The 20,471-nt window shown below is 39.7% G+C and overlaps 2 protein-coding genes across 2 annotated transcripts; one reads left to right on the top strand and one right to left on the bottom strand.

Annotated features, from left to right (window-relative positions):
• Window positions 1-8,353: 8,353 nt before the first annotated feature.
• On the top strand, window positions 8,354-9,346 carry LOC102419444 (olfactory receptor 18-like). The gene has a single exon (XM_023743816.1). The coding sequence runs from the start codon at window positions 8,354-8,356 to the stop codon at window positions 9,344-9,346; it is 993 nt and encodes a 330-aa protein (XP_023599584.1).
• Window positions 9,347-16,690: 7,344 nt separating this feature from the next.
• LOC102438865 (olfactory receptor 7D4-like) lies at window positions 16,691-17,628 on the bottom strand. The gene is given in 2 exon segments (XM_014467782.1): window positions 16,691-17,460; window positions 17,463-17,628. Coding segments are annotated over 2 exon segments (936 nt in total).
• Window positions 17,629-20,471: the final 2,843 nt, after the last annotated feature.

Here is a 20,471-nt window from a genome sequence, read left to right as displayed (position 1 = left end):
CATGCCTCACATATGAACTTTACATCTTTCGATTTGTCTTTAATTGAATTGGCAGAGTATCCTGGGATCCTTTGTACATCATAGTAAATGAATGAGAGGTTCTCCTCATTGATTCTGATATCCAGGTGAAATGCACAATTTTCTTAGTATATAGTTAAACTTTACTTCTTTCCCTATAGTTTTAGAGTATTTTCCATACAAAATTTGCATCTGCTGAATATATTTACTGAGGTAATTTCTGATGATGAAGTTCACTGGTTTTCAGTTGTGGATTTTATTGGAATCCCCTTGGCGATATTTGAACACTGGTGACCGGGTCTGTTGAAGGAGTTCGTCAAGAAGATGCAACTGCCAGTGGACCCAAGAGTTGGATTGTGGAATCAGAGACCCTTAACCCTCTCCCCTGTCCTTGGATTGTTCATATCACTTGCCTCCCGTGAGCTAGAAGCTAGCCTTAGGAGACTATCTGGATGTATACATGACTGACTGCAGTTGGATTGTCAAACCTCAGAGGGAAGGCAGGGGAGAGTGAATGGGGGTGGCGCGGAAAGGGGGGGAACAGATCAACCAATGAACTCATATGCATATATACATAACCCATAGACACAGACAATAGGGTGGTGAAGCCTTGCGGGGCACGGGAGTGTGCAATGAGAGAAAAAAGGGACATATGCAATACTTTCAACAATAAAGATTTATTTTTTAAAAAGGCCTTCACTGTATATAAATGTTTAAATTTTTTAAAATGTCTTTATTGATGAAGGTATTACATATGTGTACTTATCCCCCCATTACCCCCTCAACACCCCCACTCAAGCCGTCACGCCCCTGTTGTCTGTGTACATTGGTTAGGCTTATATGCATGCATACAAGTCCTTTGGTTGATCTATCCCCTATACCTCCACCCTCGCCTACCTTCCCTTTGAGGTTTGATGGTCTGATCAGTGCTTCTCTGTCTCTGGATCTGGTTTTGTTCATCAGTTTATGTTGTTCATTATATTCAATAAATGAGTGAGATCATGTGATATTTATCTTTCTCTGACTGGCTTATTTCACTTAGCATAATGCTCTCCAGTTCCATCCATGCTGTTGCAAATGGTAAGAAAAAATTTGGTGTATTCCTAGAAACGTACAATCTTCCAAATGGAATCAGGAAAAGAAATCTGAATAGACAGAATACAACTAATGAAATTGAAGCAGTAACAAAAAAACTCCCAACAAACAAAAGATGTCTCAATAAATTTAAGAAGTTTGATATCATATCAAGCATCTTCTCTGACCATAATGGTATAAAACTAGAAATTAATCACAAGGGAAAAAAAAGAAAAACAAAGAAAGACATGGATGCTAAATAGTATGTTACTAAGCAATGAATGGTTTAATGGGGAGATCAGGGAGGAAATAAAAAGACACCTGGAAACAAACAGCAAAAGCAGTCTCAAGACATAATTCATAGCATTACAGACCTATCTTAAGAAACAAAAAATCTGAAATAAACAATCTAAATTTACACTTACTAGAACTAGAAAAAGAACAAAAAGCAAAGCCCAAAGTGAGTAAAAGAAAGGAAACAATATAGATTAGAGCAGAAATATATAAAATAGAGTCTAAAAAAGTACAAAAGATCAATGACACCAAGAGCTGTTTTCTTTTTGTAGAGATAAACAAGGTTGACCAACTTTTAATCAGACTTATCAAGAAATAAAGAGAGGACCCAAATAAAGAAAATCAGAAATTAAAGAGGAGCCATAACAACTTACTCCACATAAATACAAGGGATACTAAGAAAACAGTAGGAACAACTATATCCCAACAAATAAAACAATCTGGATGACATGAACACATTCCTAGAAATGTACAATTTTCCAAACTGAATCAGGAAAAAAATTTGAATAGATAGATTGCAACTAATAATATTGAAGCAGTAACCAAAAACTCCCAACAAACAAAGTCCTGGACCGGATTATGTCACAGGTGAATTTTACCAACTATTTAAAGAAGAACTAAAACCTATTCTCAAACGATTCCAAAAAATTCAAGAAAAGAGAAGACTCCCTAGCTCTTTTAAAGAGGGCAGCATTATCCTGATTCCAAATCCAGATAAAGACTGTACAACGAATGAAAATTATAGCCAATATCCCTGATGAGCATAGATGTTAAATTCCTCAACAAAATATTAGCAAATGGAATCCAGAGACACATTAAAAAGATTATGCGCTCTAATTAAGTGGAATTTATTCCAGGGATGCAAGGTTGGTACAACAGTCACAAGTCAATAAACCTGGGACATCACATAAACAAAATGAAGGATAAAAACCGCATGATCATGTCCATAGGTGCAGAAAAAGCATTTGATATAATGCAGCACCCTTTTATGATAAAAACTCAGTAAAGTGGGAATAGAGGGAACACAACTCAGCATAATAAAGGCCATAAAAACAAAAGGAAATTTGCCGTAGCTGTGTGATTGAGTTGGTTGGAGCATTGTCCCATACACCAAAAGTTTGCAAGTTTGATTCCCAGCCAGGGTACATACTTAGGGTGTGGGTTCAATCCCTGGTCAGGGTGTGTGCTGGAGGCAACCAATTGATGTGTCTCACATCAATGTCTCTCTCACTTTTTCCTGTCCTCTCTCTCTAAAATTAATAAAAATATACCATTGGTGAGGATTTAAGGGGAAAAAAAAGGAAGTTTTATCTCTTATGACAGAATGGATGAACCTGGAGAGTATTTTTTTAAGCTTTTCCTTTTATTTTCTTTCATTATATATTTTTTAGCCTGGAGAGTATTATGCTGTGTGAAATACGCCAGTCAGAGAAAGAAAACTACCACATTATTTCACTTATATGTGGAATCTAGTGAACAAAATAAATGGAAATAGACTCATAGATTCAGATGACAAACTGAGAGCTGTCAGAAGGCAAGGGTTTGGGGGGCTGTGAAAAAGGTGAAGGGATTAAGTATAAAAACCTCCTCATAGACACAGACAACAGAATGGTGATTACCAGAAGGAAAAGGGTGTAGGGAGTGGTAGATGAGGGTAAAGGGTTTCAAGATAAAAGTTGATGGAAGGAAACTTGACTTAGGGTTGTGAGCACACAATACAAACTATACTAATAATAGAGGAATATGCAAATTGTCCAGGACACCGTCACAGTAACAGTAATGACCGGACAGCTGTGTGGGGCGACAAGGCCAACAGGGGTGTTAGTGAGAGATTACCAAACGACTGAACAGCAGGCTGCATGGGGCGACCAGGCCAGTAGAGGGGGGCAGTTGCGGGCAAACAGGCCAGCAGGGGGGGCAGTAAAGGGCAACAAGGCCGGCATGGGGGGCACTTAGGGGCGTCCAGGCCAGCGGGCATGGGCAGTTGGGGGTGACCAGGCTGGCAGGGGGGGGGGAGTTAGGGGTGATCAGGCCTGCAGGCAGGTGAGCAGTTAGGAGCCAGTGGTCCCAGATTGTGAGAGGGATTTCGGATTGGAGAGGGTGCAGACTGGGCTGAGGGGACCCTCCCCCATGCATGAATTTTGTGCACTGGGCCTCTAGTATACATATAATGTATTATAGAATTGTACACTGAGCCCTAGCCAGTTTGGCTCAGTGGATAGAGCATCGGCCTGTGGACTGAACGGTCCCAGTTTTAATTCTGGTTAAGGTCACATGCCTGGGTTGTGGGCTCAATTCCCAGAAGGGGGCATGCAGGAGGCAGCTGACCAATAATTCTCATCATTGATGTTTCTTTCTCTCCCTCTCCCTTCCTCTCTGAATCAATAAAAATATATTTTAAAAAAGAATTGTACACTGAAACATATATAGTTTTTGTTAATCAATATCACCCCAATAACTTAAATTAAAAAATAGAGAAAGCAAAGAAAAGATGACTGTAGCCCTACATGCAGAACATAGACATCTGTGAAAACCCCCATAAGATTTAAGAAAATTGTCAATTTGTTATATCAAAATAGATGGTTGTCTAATGTAACAACATGCATAAATTCCACAGAAAATGTTGAACTTTGATTGTCTTTCTAAATAACAAAATAAAAACCACATCTCAACACATAAAATCCAAAACTCCAAAGCTGGACTATAGAAAAAAAGAGGAAGTTTCTCTTTAAGGCATAAATGTTAAACGAGAAAATAGAAATGATATCATAATCTTGGTATAGAAAACATAATTATCCCTCCATAGAATGGTCAATTCAATGAATGTGCAGATATACAGGTCACACATTGCTGCTTTTAAATTGAAAAAAAAATTGTTTAAATTTATAAAATTCCTGCAACTTGGAAGTGAAAAATACAGGGGAGCTTTCTCCTGAGAAGAGGAAGGCCTCTTAAAAAATACATTCCCTTTTCATCTTCTATTAACAACAGCAAGTCCTCAGAGATTGGGATAATGCCGAACCATTTGACTAATTATGAGCTCTGTGCATTGAGCTCCCAGGGCCATGCAGCAATAGATAACCAGCTGTGCCTCCAGCCCTTCAGGTTCCCGTCTCAGTCCAGGGGCTTCACATCTGAGTCTTCTCCTCTCGCATCCACTGCATCAGGAGCCCATGACTAACTCTGACGTCCTGCCAGTCTTGATGGAACCTGAACCTTCATTGCTTGCCAGGCAGGACAGGGGCAGTGGATTCCCACTCCTTGGTCAGACTCCAGCAGGGACAGAACTGCCCAGTGAGTACTGTGGAGGCGATGGATGGAGAAGGGACTGTCAGGAGCATTTTTTTTCTCATCATTAGGACAGACAGGAGAGTTGGGACAAACAGCTGGGAGGGCACCAGTATGGAACGTTTCAGATATTTTTGTCCTTAAAAGGGTAGAATCTGAATAGCTGGAGGGAAACATCTGAGTGACATTCATTTCTGATCCCCCAGGGCCTATACTCTGCTTGGCAGAGACAACAACAGTCTCTGCTAAATACTGAAGAGACGCTTCCTTGGGTCTCAGAGACAGAGTGTGGGTGACACGGTTCCACAGGCCCAGTGCTTTCTTTCCAGTAATTTCCCTCCTTTTAGCAATGATTCCTGGGGTCCGCAGAAATAAAACAGTATTTGTATGTATCTATGTCATGGATTTTCCAAGAAACCTATCCATTTCCATATAATAGTATTTACTATATATATTTTTATATTTTTATTCATTTCAGAGAGGAAGGGACAGGAAGAGTGAGATAGAAACCTCAATGATTAGAGAGAATCATTGATCAGCTGCCTCCTGCACGCCCCCTACTTGGGATCGAACCGGCAGCCTGGGCATGTACCCTTGACTGCAGGCTGAAGCTCTATACACTAGGACAAACCGGTTAGGCATTTTGTTTTTGTTTTGTTAATCCTCACCTGGGGACATTTTTCCATTGACCTTTTAGAGAGAGTGGAAGAGAGTGGGAAAGACAGAGGGAAACATTTATGTGAGAGAAACACATTGATTGGTTGCCTCCTGCATGCACCCTGACCAGGCTTTGGGCCCGGGGATGAGCCTGCAACCACGATACTTGCCCTTGACCAGAATCAAATCTGGGACCCCTTGGTCAGCAGGCCAACGCTCTATCCATTGAGCCAAATGGGATAGGGCTACAACATTTAAATATAAAGAAAAATTGTGAGATTTTTTAAAAAGTACAAAATATTTAAAAGAGAAGAAAAGAGAAGTAAATGTTTTTGTGTGGACTGAGACACATTTCAGGATTTTCACTCATTCCATGAACAAATTACCTGGGACATGAAGGGCTTCTACCTTTCTCTGCCGGATAATAGAATGAAATGTCCTTCAGCCGTTCCTGGGATTGATTTTCATCAATAAGCCCACTATTCCAATCTGATTTAAAGACAATTGGGGGTCACACATTTTCCAGAGATGGGTGTTATTCTCCCATCTAGTGGGTGACAGCTGTGGGACTCAGACACAGGCCTCCTGATTCCCAGTCCAGGGCGCTGTCCCCTCCACTCAGCACAATGATTGTTTCTTTGCAAACAAGGGCACCACCACCAATTCCTTCTGTTGGGATTTGGTGAGTTCATCTGTGGTTTGCAGGGACTTTTATTTTATGAATGTTGTGGATCATAGGTTTCCTATGAGTAGCAATGCATTTCTCAGCATATTTGTAAAACCGAGATATGAAAACATAATTCCTATACAAGTTGTGCATTGTCCTGGGGCTCTATCATGAAGACTATTGCTAGTCAGACTTCAAGGAACTTTCTAATTTTATACGTTGGCAATCAGAGCATGTAGTTGATTTTGTCTGATTTTTCTATTGGGAAAGTAAGTGTCTCGGTTATTAATAGTAAAACTGCACACATATTAATTTTACAACTCAATCAATTATCTTTTTTGAATATATCTTTAGAAAATTCTCACTTGTATGATATGGATAGGGGCATAAGAATTTTCTTAGCCCAGTCTTAATTAAAAATTGAAAAATAAAATGAAGTTTACCCCACAGATAATACTGAGCATCATTCAAAGTGCTGAAATTGATGTATGTATTTCACAGGGAGACTTGAAACGCAATGCTGTGGTTAAATGAGAACTCAGGGAACAATATGTGTAACATGAGAACATTTAGATAAGTTTTCAGGAAAACTGCTTATGAGTACAAAGCTCAATGCTAACATTATAAAAATATTGAAAGGAAAATGCATTCATCAAATTGATGACAGTGTTTGCCTTTGGACAACTGACGTGCAGAGAAAGATTAGGCAGGGATCACAAAATACCCTTAAGTGTTATCAATAATAAATATGAGTTCTATAGCACATATGATGAAATATTCATATTTTAATATGGGTAGTGGGAAAAACTATTGATAATAATTGATAACATTATAAAGTATTTATTAATAGCCTGGCAATGATTCCTTACCCTAGTTACGTGTTAATATGCCCAAAGCACTTATGTGTAGAAATTCTCATTTAACTGGCTTTAGGTTATGGTCAGCCAATCATCAAGTTTTAAAAGATGGATAATAAGTATAATGATCAACTAGCATTGATAACAAATGTTTAAGTATTTTATATTTATAATTTAATGTTATTTCTTACAGCAATCCTATTAGATCAGTTTAATTAATATACCCCTGTTACAGATCAGCAAGCTAACCAGGTGTTTGTAACAGCTACCTTTGTTCTTTTCTGATTTGATTTTCCCCAAACTACATAACTTTTTTGATGCAAAAATGATTTTTCCTGATATAGTGAATCTAAAGTTTAGGTAGTATTACAAAATGGAAATGATCCGCTCTATACATAGGAATCTAGCATGTCACACAAAGGAATAACCATTTTGACAAAGTAATACTTCTGTTTTGACCTGATTTGCCTTCAGGGACTGATTTAGGAGAAATGCAGTCCGCCTATCAGGAAGAACTGACTTGGAAAGCTCTTAAGCTGCATAAGAAAGCCAACCTAAGGTTTTAGGCCTGGTTTGGTCCTAAATTTTTCAACTGTTCATTGGAGGGTTGGTTCTGATGAGAAATCAACCCTTCACAAATGTTTCTGATTAGAGACATATTTAAGAAGTACCATCCACCACAAACCAAAACAGTAAAGTGCCAAGTCAATCTCAGATGTTTCTCTCGGATCGTGCATCACTGATAGAAAATAACCTCTCAAAAAGAAGAGTAAGTACAGAGTATTTGTGAAAGTTAGTTATTGCTTAATCATTGGTGCATTGTAAAATACTATCATCTTCAGGATCAGTGATGCTGTATGATTTTGTTGCATTTAACAAAAACATATTTTTCAAAATGTGTAGTCTACCAAGACCAAATATTTATACATGAGTTTTATTTGAGGGGACTTTGATCAGAAAATCCACACATTTGAGTGAGCACTTATCTTCAAGGAAGACAGATGTCATAAAACAAGCAAAAAATGAAAATCCTTTAAGATATTTGCCATGTAAAAATGCTATCTGATCATTAACAGTATGGTATGTTAGAATAGAGTTAGTGTGGTTTTAGCTCTTCTAGACTATATTCCAAATTAAGAAAATTTCTTACACTGCATTTGGATGAGATAAAGTATTTTCAACTGCTTCTTAGTGTCTCTCAAATATAATGTTTGTCCTATAAAAGAATATTTCTCATTCCATATTTTTCCTTCAAAAGTAGAAGGCTGACATTTTTTCTGTTCATGGATTTGTTATCTCAAAATGTCCATTCTTCTCTAATATTCTTGACCCAGTGATTCTAAAGTGTATATAGAAACAGATGAGTAGCCCAGACATCAATAAGCAAAGAGTTCTAAAAAGAGTCAATAACTCAGACATGTTGCTGAAGGTAATGAGTGAGGAAGTTATATGGTCCTCAAGTGTAACTATTTGTGAATTGCTTGAGTCCAAAATATGGATGCCTCTACACTTTTTTCATTTATTTAGCACTCTCTTCTTTTTCAAAATGTGTCCTATATGCATAGAACCACAGAATCAAACAGGTGGCTCAGAATTCTTCCTCTTGGGACTCTCAGATGATCCAGAAGTGCAGCCTCTTCTGTTTGGGCTGTTCCTGTCCATGTACCTGGTGACCATGCTCGGGAACCTACTCATGATCCTGGCTGTCATCTCTGACTCCCACCTCCACACACCGATGTACTTCTTCCTTTCCAATTTGTCCTTGGCTGACATCAGTTTCAGCACCACGACAGTTCCCAAGATGCTGGTGAACCTCCAGACACACAGCAAATCCATCACCTATGCAGGCTGCCTAATTCAAGGTACTGTTTTTACTCTTTTTGGATGTTTGGATAATATACTCCTGGCTGCGCTGGCCTATGACCGGTTGGTGGCCATTTGTCAGCCCCTACACTACCTGGTCATCATGAGCCCCCGCCTCTGTGGCTTGTTGGTCCTGCTGTCATTTTTCATCAGCCTTTTGGACTCTCAACTGCACTACTTGATGGTGTCACAACTTAGCTTCTGTGCAGATGTGGAAATCCCTCATTTCTTTTGTGACCCTTCTCAACTCTTCAACCTTGCCTGTTCTGACACCTCCACCAATGACATATTGATCTACTTTATTGGAGCCATCTTTGGTGGTGTCCCACTGTCAGGGATCCTTTTCTCTTACTATAGAATTGTGTCCTCCATTCTGAGAATCCCATCATCAGGTTCAAAATATAAAGCCTTCTCCACCTGCGGCTCTCACTTGTCAGTTGTTTGCTTATTTTATGGAACAGGCCTTGGTGTGTACCTCAGTTCTGCTGTGTCATCTTCCCCCAGGAGGGATGCGGTGGCCTCAGTGATGTACACTGTGGTCACCCCCATGCTGAACCCCTTCATCTACAGCCTGAGGAACAGAGACATCAAGAGGGCCCTATGGAGGATGATCAGAAGAATAGTCTGATCCCTATACTTGTGCTATCATTTTTGGTTCATAGACTGGAAAAAGCAGTAAAATCAAACATGTGCAACAAGAAATTCTGACTCTGCGGTCACACAATGCATAGGTACCTATATGGCTCTCCGCTTTCTGTTTACAACCTTTACCTTCTTAGCACAGCTGCAATGGAATTGGGAGATGGTTTTGGACTCCCTACTTAAATCATAGCCCCTGCAGGATTATATGCCCTTCTCACTTTCCTTATGCATTACCCAGGACTCTTGGTCATGAGCAGTCTTGTTTCTATTATTAAAAAAATCGTAGCTCTCTCTTTCTTGTTATTTATTCTTTCCATAGTTTCTTCATGATTCTTCTCTATTTATCCATGTTTTTGCTCATTCATGATCTTCTTTGTATTCTTGAGAATAATCGGGACTTTCCTAGGAAACTGGATGTATAATTCCTAATTTTCCTGATAGTTTCCCTCCATTCTATCTAACATGTCCATCAATTACGTAGCCCAACATGAAAGGACAAATACAGTATAATTCCACTTATATGAGGCACCTAAAGTAATCAGATTCATAGAGACATGAAGTAGAATTTTGGTTGCCAGAGAATAGGGAGTTAGTATTTATTTGGGAAATAAAGAGTTTTATTTTGCAAGATAAAAAGAGTTCCCGAGATGAATGTTGGTGATGGTTTCACAGCAATGTGAATGTACTTAATACTATTGAACGCAACACTTAAAATGTTTAAGATGGTAAATTTTATGTTAGGTGATTTCACCACAATGCAAACAAAAGATATCCTTTTAATTATAAGGGACATGTTGTTCCAACTGTTGGGTGTGTCACTTAGCCCTCAGCATCAGCCCCCATAGGGATCTGCCTCAGCTGCAGAGAGCCACGGTAACCAAGGTCATGCCTCCTTCTGAAGCATCTCACATGCCATGACATTTGGCATCTGGTCACCAATATCAGCCAACTCTAAAGGATCATCCTCAACCCAGACCTTCCTGGTGATTTTAGGAGGCCTCTGATGGGCTTCAACTTGGCTTGACTTCTTCCACTGCCCTTCCTTGTTACAAAGAGTTTGCATAACCACAGAGTGTGAGGGAACAGTCCCTGCAAGACTGTTTTGACTTAAGACACCAGCCACAAGTTCAGAAGTCCCCAAGGCCACCCCCACTTCATACCGATGAGCCACAAACTCAGGGTCTCCCTCACATTCAATAATTTTCTCAAGTGACTCAGAATGAGGGCATTTCCTCAAGTTGAAGAATCACCAGCATGAGCCACAGAACTTAGGATAGTGCTATACATATGGTTACAGTTTGATTACAGCAATGGAATACAAATTAGGACTAGTGAAAGGAAGGTACACATAGGGAATATCCGAAGCATCCTATATGTGAAGCTTCTTGTCCTCTCCTCATGAAGTTTTGATCCATTACCTCCTCCTGGTCACAATGTGACAAATTGCTCAGAGTATTGCCACCAGGTAGCACCACTGAGCTTCTGTGTATAGAGTTTTTAATGAGGCTTTGTTACCTAGGTGTGATAAATTGAATTATTGCCCATTTGGTTGAACACAATTTCCAGCTTTCCTCCCCACAGGTTGGCTGACATCATTTGGCCTAAAGCCCCACCCCTTGATTTACCTGGTTAGTCTTTTTGGCATGACCAATCCTCATCTTGAATCACCTCATTAGCATAAAATATAAGGTAAGGTTGATCGGGCCCACCACAAAAAACCCATCAATCCTATCACTAGAGAAATTTAAAGGGCTTAATGGTTACCCCCAGGCCTGGGATTAAGGTCATATCTCTTTGTAAGTGAGGCCAAATTCATGACTACACATCTGCTGGGCCACAGGTGTTGATTCCAGGAGCACTGCCTGCCTAACATCCTGCATGCTAATTGCTGTCTCAGAGTCTGCTTGGCAAGGAAGTTAACTTGGGATATCTTCTTACTAATAAAATTATTTTGGGGAGATTTTAAAGACAATTTCAAGCTAGTTTTTCAAATAGTCAGCAATGTTCTACAAATTACAAACCCAGTGTTGGATTCAGAGATGGGAAAATTCAAGGAGAGGAGATGAAGTATTGAAATTTGGGGCAGTAGGGAGTTCCCCATAGAAAATCTTCATGGATATAGAATCATACTTTAAAAATATGTATTCAGAGGAGAAACCAAGATGGCGGCATAGGTAAACACCTGAAATTGCTGCCTCACACAACCACTTCAAAAATACAACTAAAAGACAAAACAGACATCATCCAGAACCACAGGAAGGCTGGCTGAGTGGAAAGTCTACAACTAGAAGGAAAGAGAAAAGCACACTGAGACTCAGAGGAGGTGCGAAGTAAAGTGCTGAGGTATGGAGGCACCCAGGGAAAGAAAGGGCAACTGAGGACGCGGTTGTCTTTTTCAATCGGGAGGGAGACACAAGCTCCCGACTGCTCTGAACTTTAGTTCTGGGAGAGTCTCTGGAGACCCAGACTCATACGGGGAGAAACTGGACTGTCTGGCATCAGGCGGAACTAGAGGGTGGCTTTCTCTCAGAGGTGCTGGCAGCGACTATTGGGACACTGAGACCCATGGCCTCTTAAGGCAGGGCTGAGGATCATCCATAGCTGCTTGCTCCGCCCTGTTGATTCCCTGAGACTCCGCCCCACCCAAACTGTGTGCTGAGGCTTTTGCATATGAATGGCCTGGCCCTTTGCAATCTAAAATTACCTAACAAACTGCAGCTGGGTAAGAGAGACCCAGAACATCCAAAAGAAGGCCCAAGGCCCCACAGCAGCTTGCATTGCTTCACAGCTGGGCCTCATCTGGGCTCCTCCAAACCCCAAACAAGGAAGAGGAATCTGCAGATCTCTCCGTAGATCCTGCTGGGTAGCCTCAGGAAGAGGCTAAATTAGCACCTCCTTAGAGATCCAAGAGCCAGTGTACCCAGTGGTCAGAGTGGGACCATCCAGATTACAACTCCTCAGATCCATAAGGGACACACTCAGGGGGTAGACTCAGTGAATACCAAAGCCCCAGTGAAGCAAGTATTGCCCCAGAAGGGTGTCTCCAGCACAGAAGTTCTCCCACTGTAGACACAGCTGAATCTCACAGCCAATTGGCCTGGAGGTCAATTCCTCCCAGTGATACCAACAACAATCAAGGCTTAACTACAACAAGACTGTGCACAAAGCTCTCAAAAGGGTGCACCAATAGTGTCCACCTCAGGTAATTGGGGAGGCTGAGCCACTGGGCCCTATAGGACACCTAGCACAGAAAGCCACTCTATCAACACAGGGAAGCATAAAAAATGCGGAGACAAAGAAACAGGTTACAAATGACAGAAATGGAGGAAAGCAAACTACTGGATCTAGGTTCCAAACCACGGTTATAAGGCTTTTCAAGAATTTTCTTGAAACCACTGATAAATTTAATGAGACCCTCAAGAAATCTAGTGAGACACTTGAGGATATGAAAAAGGACCAATTAGAAATTAAGCATACACTGACTGAAATAAAGAATATTATACAGAGTTCTAACAGCAGACTAGAGGATCGCAAGAATCAAGTCAAAGATTTGAAATACGAAGAAGCAAAAAACACCCAACCGGAAAAGAAAAAAGAATCCAAAAATATGAAGATAGTGTAAGGAGCCTCTGGGACAGCTTCAAGCGTACCAACATCTGAATTATGGGGATGCCAGAAGAAAAGAGAGAGCAAGATATTGAAAACCTATTTGGAGAAATAATGACAGAAAACTTCCCCTACCTGGTCAAAGAAATAGACTTACAAGTCCAGGAAGCGTAGAGAACCCCAAACAAAAGGAATCCAAAGAGAACCACACCAAGACACATCATAATTAAAATGCCAAGAGCAAAAGACAAAGAGAGAATCTTAAAAGCAGCAAGAGAAAAACAGTCAGTTACCTACAAGGGAGTACCCATACGACTGTCAGCTGATTTCTCAACAGAAACTCTGCAGGCCAGAAGGGAGTGGCAAGAAATATTCAAAGTGATGAGTAGCAAGAACCTACAACCAAGATTACTTTATCCAGCAAAGCTATCATTCAGAATTGAGGGTCAGATAAAGAGCTTCACAGATAAGGAAAAACTAAAGGAGTTCATCACCACCAAACCAGTATTATATGAAATGCTGAAGCGTATTCTTTAAGAAGAGGAAGAAGAAGAAAAAGGTAAAGATAAAAATTATGAACAACAAATACATATCTATCAACAAGTGAATCTAAAATTCAAGTGAATAAAAAATCTGATGAATAGAATAAACTGGTGAATATAATAGAATCAGAGGCATAGAAAAGGAGTGGACTGACAATTCTCAGGGGGAAAGGGGTGTGGGGGTTGCGGACGAGACTAGACAAAAATCGTACACCCATGGATGATGACAATGGGGGTGGGGGGAGTAAGGGCAGAGGGTGGGGTGGGAACCGGGTGGAGGGGAGCTATGGGGGGAAAAAAGAGGAACAACTGTAATAATTTGAACAATAAAGATTTAATAAAAAAACTAAAAAAAATACTTATTCTTTTTAAAATTTGAAACCCTAGGGCAGTGGTTGGCAAACTGTGGCTCGAGAACCACATGCGGCTCTTTGGCCCCTTGAGTGTGGCTCTTCCACAAAATACCATGTGTGGGCACGCATGTACAGTGCGATTGAGACTTCGTGGCCCATGTGCAGAAGTAGGTGATGTCTACTAGTAGAAGGAGCTTTAACTGTGTGCTGGCAGACATCCTACTTAACTCTCTTCTTGTTTCCACTCTCAACATTCACTAACATATAGCTGCACACATGTTTTCAGGTGAGAAATCTCCACTCTTCAGGTCACTTTTGTCACCCCCTGAGTTAGTCATTTTAGTTTTTCTTTTCCTTTTGCCCTACACCAGTGATGGCGAACCTTTTGAGCTCCGCGTGTCAGCATTTTGAAAAACCCTAACTTAACTCTGGTGCTGTGTCACATATAGAAATTTTTTGATATTTGCAATCATAGTAAAACAAAGATTTATATTTTTGATATTTACTTTATATATTTAAATGCCATTTAACAAAGAAAAATCAACCAAAAAATGAGTTCACGTGTCACCTCTGACACATTGTCATAGGTTCGCCATCACTGCCCTACACCAAAGTAATTAAATGATCTGAGCCTTAGTTATATGATTTGTTGTTCCATCCTTCAAAATCAGTTCATATAAACATTTTGCTCTTGCAAGAATGTCCTAAATAGCTTTTTAGTGTTCACTATCTCCCCTCTCCCCTTTTATTTGACAACCAGATCAAGAAGTTGCCCAATTGAGAAAATGGGGACCTTAGAGGTTTCTCAAATCCATTTTCCCCAGCCCCAAGGTAAGGATTCTTTTAAATCAGGGAAGGGAAAGTGGGGGTGGGAGGGGAGACAAGTGGTGATTCAGGACAGCATACTTCTTTAGGAACCTGCAGGGATCTGAGGAAGACCAAGAAATCTCTAAATCTCTCTGCTGAGTCCTGCTGATGCTTGATAAACACTCACTATTTTGCACATATTTCCCCACCTCCTCGGGAGAGGCACCTTCTGGCCGTTTTTCCAAAAACTCAAGTCTCAAGCAGAATTCCTCATGAATTAGCATATCTATAGCAGGAGCTACTAATTAGCCTGAAGACCCTGGGGGAAATGCAGGCTGAAAGGAAGACAGCCTCAGAAACCTAGTGTTTTACTTTGTTACAGGACCATTTTAACAATTATCACCTGTGTTATTTTTTGTTCCTGCAGAAGGAGATGCCCAGCCAGGTATTCATGTGCAAGCACTTTATTGGAGGGAGCAAGGAACATGGGTAGGAAAGAGGACAGTGAGTAAGAGAAGAACATACATCCAACAAAGTTTGCAATAAGTCAGTTACAAGAGTGAATGAGCTGATTGATCATCCTGTGGAGAAATTCTGGGAAATGGTACAAAATCCAATTCTCAGCATTATCCCAACTAAGGAATGAGAGGTATGGTAACCCCACACCTCTCCTTTAAGAGCTGTCTATGGCTTGGCTGGTGTGGTACAGTGGTTGAGCATTGACCTGTGAACCAGGAGGTTATTGTTTGATTTCCAGTCAGGGCACATGCCCAAGTTGTGGACTTGATCCACAGTAGGGTGCATGCAGGAGGCAGCTGATCCATGATTCTCTTTCATCATTGATGTTTCTACCTCTCCCTCCCTCTCTATTCCTCGCTGAAATCAATAAAAATATAGATTTTTTTTAAAAGAGCTGTCTCTGATATAACACAATTCCCTGTCACTTCTGCTCTCACCTATTGGGCAAAGTAGGTTCCAGCTGGTGCTGGATGTTGGCAGTCATGCAATAGAGATGGTGAGAGGGTCCCAGGGAACGTGGGAGGAAAGTTGACAGCATGTACCACTCCATGCTTCCTTGCAGACTCAAATCTATCAACATTCGTCCCCCCAAATGAAGTAGGTTCTAAACATGTTCCACATATCTATAACTAATATTTCTGATGCACCACAAGAGAGTTCCAGAAACAAATTGTATCATGTGAGGAAACAACTCTTACTTTATTATACTCATTATTACATGTTTTTGGATCTTAGAGCATGTATCTCAAAATTGCAATAATGGGAAATATAAGTCAAATAAAAAAGGAAAGGAAGGAAGATGGATGAAAGAAAGGATAACAAAGAATGACACTTCTCAGTTTTTGAGGCAATACATTCCTGTACGTCTTTTGAAGAAACCATCTTTCAAAGCTAGATCCCTACTTTGAAGTAGAAAATCACATCACTGCTCTTGTGATAGGTAGGAGAGCGAAGTCAGCTAGCCTGGTTGTAGTCCAACTCAATCTCAGTTCCTTCTTTTGAAAAGTGAAGTGAATGAGAGAAAATATCTCAAAGAAATATTTCTAAGATGAAATTAAATCATTTATGTGAAGAAACAGGTAGAGTCCTGATATTGTAAGCACCTTGTTCTGATTATTGTATAATTTTCATTCCATTCTTCTGGCAAAAAAGGCATACAATCCAGTTAAGGTGAAGCTCACAAACATATGAGGACAACATTTTGGGGAACTAAGTTAACACTTGATATGATAAGTGATTCAAATTTAAAGTAAAAAAAATCTTCAGAACAGCTGGAGGAATGCTGTCCACACAGGGAATATAGGGAAGAAAAGTGAAAAAGGAATTTCTGAGGGAGTTGATGAGAAGAAACTAATACAAAAATAAGCAAAAGCGAAATCACACATGCTTTGAAAATAGAAGAAATAAACCATATCATTTAGGAGAAATAAGAACCAGATATTTAAATTTGAAACATTTACCTTTGGATACACAATGACACTTAGTTCTGAGGCCAGTGATCCATCACAGACATGATGCTGCTAGTTTTAGGAGCCTTCTCAGGGCCCCCTTCACATCCTTGTTCCTCAGGCTGTAGATGAAGGGGTTCAGCATGGGGGTGACCACGGTGTACATGACTGAGGCAACTGAGTTTTGTAGGGAAGAATGGGTCAGAGCAGAACTGAGGTAGACCCCCAGGCTTGTCCCATAGAACAAGGAGACCACAGAGAGGTGAGACCCACAGGTGGAAAATGCTTTATATTTCCCTCCTGCAGAGGACATTCTCATTAAAGAGGAGACAATCTTGGAGTAAGAAAACAGAATTCCTGTGAGAGGAAGCACACCCAGGAGGGCAGCAGACACATACAAGACAATGTTATTGATGAGGGTGTCAGAGCAGGCCACCTTGAGGATCTGAGCCAGTTCACAGGAGAAATGTGGGATTTCAGTGCCGACACAGAAGGTCAGCCTCCTCATCAGTAGAATATGAAGCAGGGAGACCCAGAACATGATGAACCAAGATATCAGAACCAGAATGCCACAGAAGCGTGGGTTCATGATGACCATGTAGTACAGGGGGTGGCAGATGGCCACATACCGGTCATAGGCCATCACAGTCAGGAGTAAGGTGTCCATTCCAGCAAAAATCATTAAAAAATACACCTGAATGAGGCACCCAATGTAGGTAATGCTTTTGCTCTGTGCCTGGACATTCACCAGCATCTTTGGGACCGTGGTGGAGGTGAAACAGATGTCAACAAAGGACAGGTTGGAGAGAAAGAAATACATGGGGAGTGGAGGTGGGCATCAGAGCTGATGGCCACAATGATGAGCAGGTTTCCAAGCACAGTGAACATGTACATGGACAGGAACACTCCACAAAGGAGGGGCTGCAGTTTGGGATCATCTGAGAGACCCAGGAGCAGGAATTGTGACACTTCTGTGTGGTTTTCTGCTTCCATGCAGCTGGTGTTTTATCTGAAGAAGGAGGCAAAAGCAGCATTCAATAAACAGTCAAATGTCATCTGAGCTAGTCATCACCTTTTAACAGTTAAATATATTTTTATTGATTTCAGAGAGGATGGGGGAGAGAGAAAGAAACATCAATGATGAGAGAGAATCATAAATCAGCTGCCTTCTGCATGTCCCCCACTGGGGGTAGAGGTTGCAACTCTGACTGAGAATCGAACCGTAACATCCTGTTCATGGGTTGATGGTCAATCACTGATCCATGCCGACTGGAATATGCATCACCTTTTGATTTCAACATTGCTTGGCAATCTTATATGATCTAGTAGTCATGCCAATGCCAGTGACTTACTCATTTAACCCAGTTTTATTTTAAGTTGTGTAATCATTCAGACTTTTTAAAATTTAGCAGTAATGTTTCTATCTCTTGTTTATATTCTACTCACTGGTTCTAATTCTCTTATCCAAATTTTGGGATATAAATCAATTTCTTCTCTCATATCAGCCTTCCAAAATAACTAAAGACATTTAAGGTATTTTCTTTGATAACCTCCATACCTCTTTCATTTCATAATAATCAATTAAACATGTGTTTTCATCTCAAACAATCTTATGTTATGACCTGATGCTTTATATTGATGTAACAGTTCACTCTCCATGTGCCTTATTGTATGTTCATCTAATAATATGATTACTGCTAATGCCATCTTTCTGAGGTACCAAAATGCCTTTAATTACAATAAGAACTCAATAAATTATAGATATTATTGTCATTATTTATCTACATCTTTTACCTCAATTATTTTCTTTTTGTTAATTTTCACCAAGAATATCCCCCCCCCCATTGATTTTTAGAGAGAGTGGAAGGGAGAGGAGAGGCAGAGAGAGAGAGAGAGAGAGAGAGAGAGAAACATCAATGTAGGAAAGCTACATTGATTTATTGGTTCCCACATGCACCCCTGCAACTGAGGTTCATGCCCTTGACCTTCAGTCCATAGGCCACCGGTCTAACCAGTGAGCCAAACCAGCCAGAGCTAAATTATTTTTTATATATAACTCTTCCAAAGTACAGTATAGAGCTATAATTTATAAAGTAGGATCTTGAGTCAAACTTCCTGGTATAGAATTTGTTGTACTATGTTACATCTCTGTGACCTTGACTAAGTTATTTTAGCTGCTGATACCTCACCTATACAATGAGAGTAGTAAATATTTTTTACATTGTAGGATAGATGAATGATTACATGAGACGATGCATATAAGTTTTTCTAGTGTAGTTTCTGTGACATACAGTGTACACTTGATAAAAGTGAATTTCTGTTCTTAACATCACCCTAAATCTGCTTTGCATGGTCACCATTTTTAGTATTTCTAAATATACTAAGCTGGGTCAGTCATCATTATAAACATATCAGGTCTATTATCTTTTTTTTTTTTATCACTATGCAACACTTCTAATTAATGAAGATCCGTTTGACTTCCTCCTCCAGATACTGCCTGCCAAGTGGATTCTTCTCAGAAGAGGAAGATGCATATGCACTACATAGATAATAGGGGAAACAGAAGCACACTACCATCATAATAAAGTAGAAAGCATGTGTGAGGGTATGTGCCCATGTGTACATGCTATTAAGTGGGGATGTGTTGTATTAAATTCAGTGGAATTAATTGAAAAAATGATATAATTTATGTTAAAGTATTCAAAGTGTCTATCTATGAAATCACCCTAAAAATCGAAAGGCAAATTTAAGATTTGAAAATAAAAAGGCAACCAGTTAAATGGGAGAAGTTAAATATTTGCAAACAATACTTCCAATACAGGGGCTAATATCCAAAATATATAAAGAACTCATTTAACTCAACAACAAAAAAACCAAGCAGTTCAATTTAAAAATGGGCAGGAGACCTGAACAGACAATTTTCCCAAAAAGACAAGCAGAGAGCCAACAGATATATGAAACAAAGCTTAAGTTCACCAACTCCAGGGAAAGTGCAAATAAAATCCACAACAAGATATCACCTCATATCTGTTAGAATTGCTATTATCAATAACAAATGATAATAAGATTTTGAGAGGATGTGGAGAAAAGGGAACACTTTAGGGAATGAAAATTGGTGCAGCTTCTATGTAAAACAGTATACAGGCTCATAAAAAAAAGAAGAATAGATTACTTTATCACTCAGCAATTCATTTTCTGGGTATTCACCTGAAAAATTTGAAAACATTTATTCATAAAGATATATGTAAGTACCTTTACGTTTATTGCAGCATTATTCGCAATAACCAAGATATGAAAACAACCTAAGTTTTCTTCAATGGATCACTGGATAGAGAAAATATGGTATATACTTATTATTGAAAACTACTCAGCCATTAAAAAGACAAAATACTGCCATTTGTGACAGCATGGATGGATCTTGAGAGTATCATGCTAAGTGAAATAAGTCAGATAGTAAAGGACAAAAACCATATGATTTCCCTCATATGTTGGATATAAAACAGAAACCAACAAGTGAACAAACAAAGCAAACTCATAAATATAGATAATAGTATAGTGGTTATCACTGAGACAGGTGTAGGTGGAGAATAAGAGTAAAAGGGGTCAAACCTATGGTGATGGAAGGAGACTAGACTTTGGGTGGTGGTGAGCAAACAATAGACTATTCAGATGATGTATTATCTAGACTTAAGCAGCATTATTAACCAATGTTATCCCAATACATTTAATTTTAAAAAGAATGTACAGAAATGCTTATGTTCTCAATAAAATGTTTCACTATTACTAATGACTAGAGGATGCTGATAAAGAAGGAGAGAAAAAAGTCACTGAGGACC

The sequence above is a fragment of the Myotis lucifugus genome, unplaced genomic scaffold, assembly GCF_000147115.1.
Source record: "Myotis lucifugus unplaced genomic scaffold, Myoluc2.0 scaffold_414, whole genome shotgun sequence".
Taxonomy (NCBI): Eukaryota; Metazoa; Chordata; class Mammalia; order Chiroptera; family Vespertilionidae; genus Myotis; species Myotis lucifugus.
The sequence above is the reverse complement of the archived record's forward strand: the minus strand, read 5'-3'. Positions and strand labels throughout refer to the sequence as shown.

Coding starts and splice junctions, on each gene's coding strand:
- LOC102419444 (XM_023743816.1), top strand. CDS start 8,354: ATGCCTCTACACTTTTTTCATTTATTTAGCACTCTCTTCTTTTTCAAA.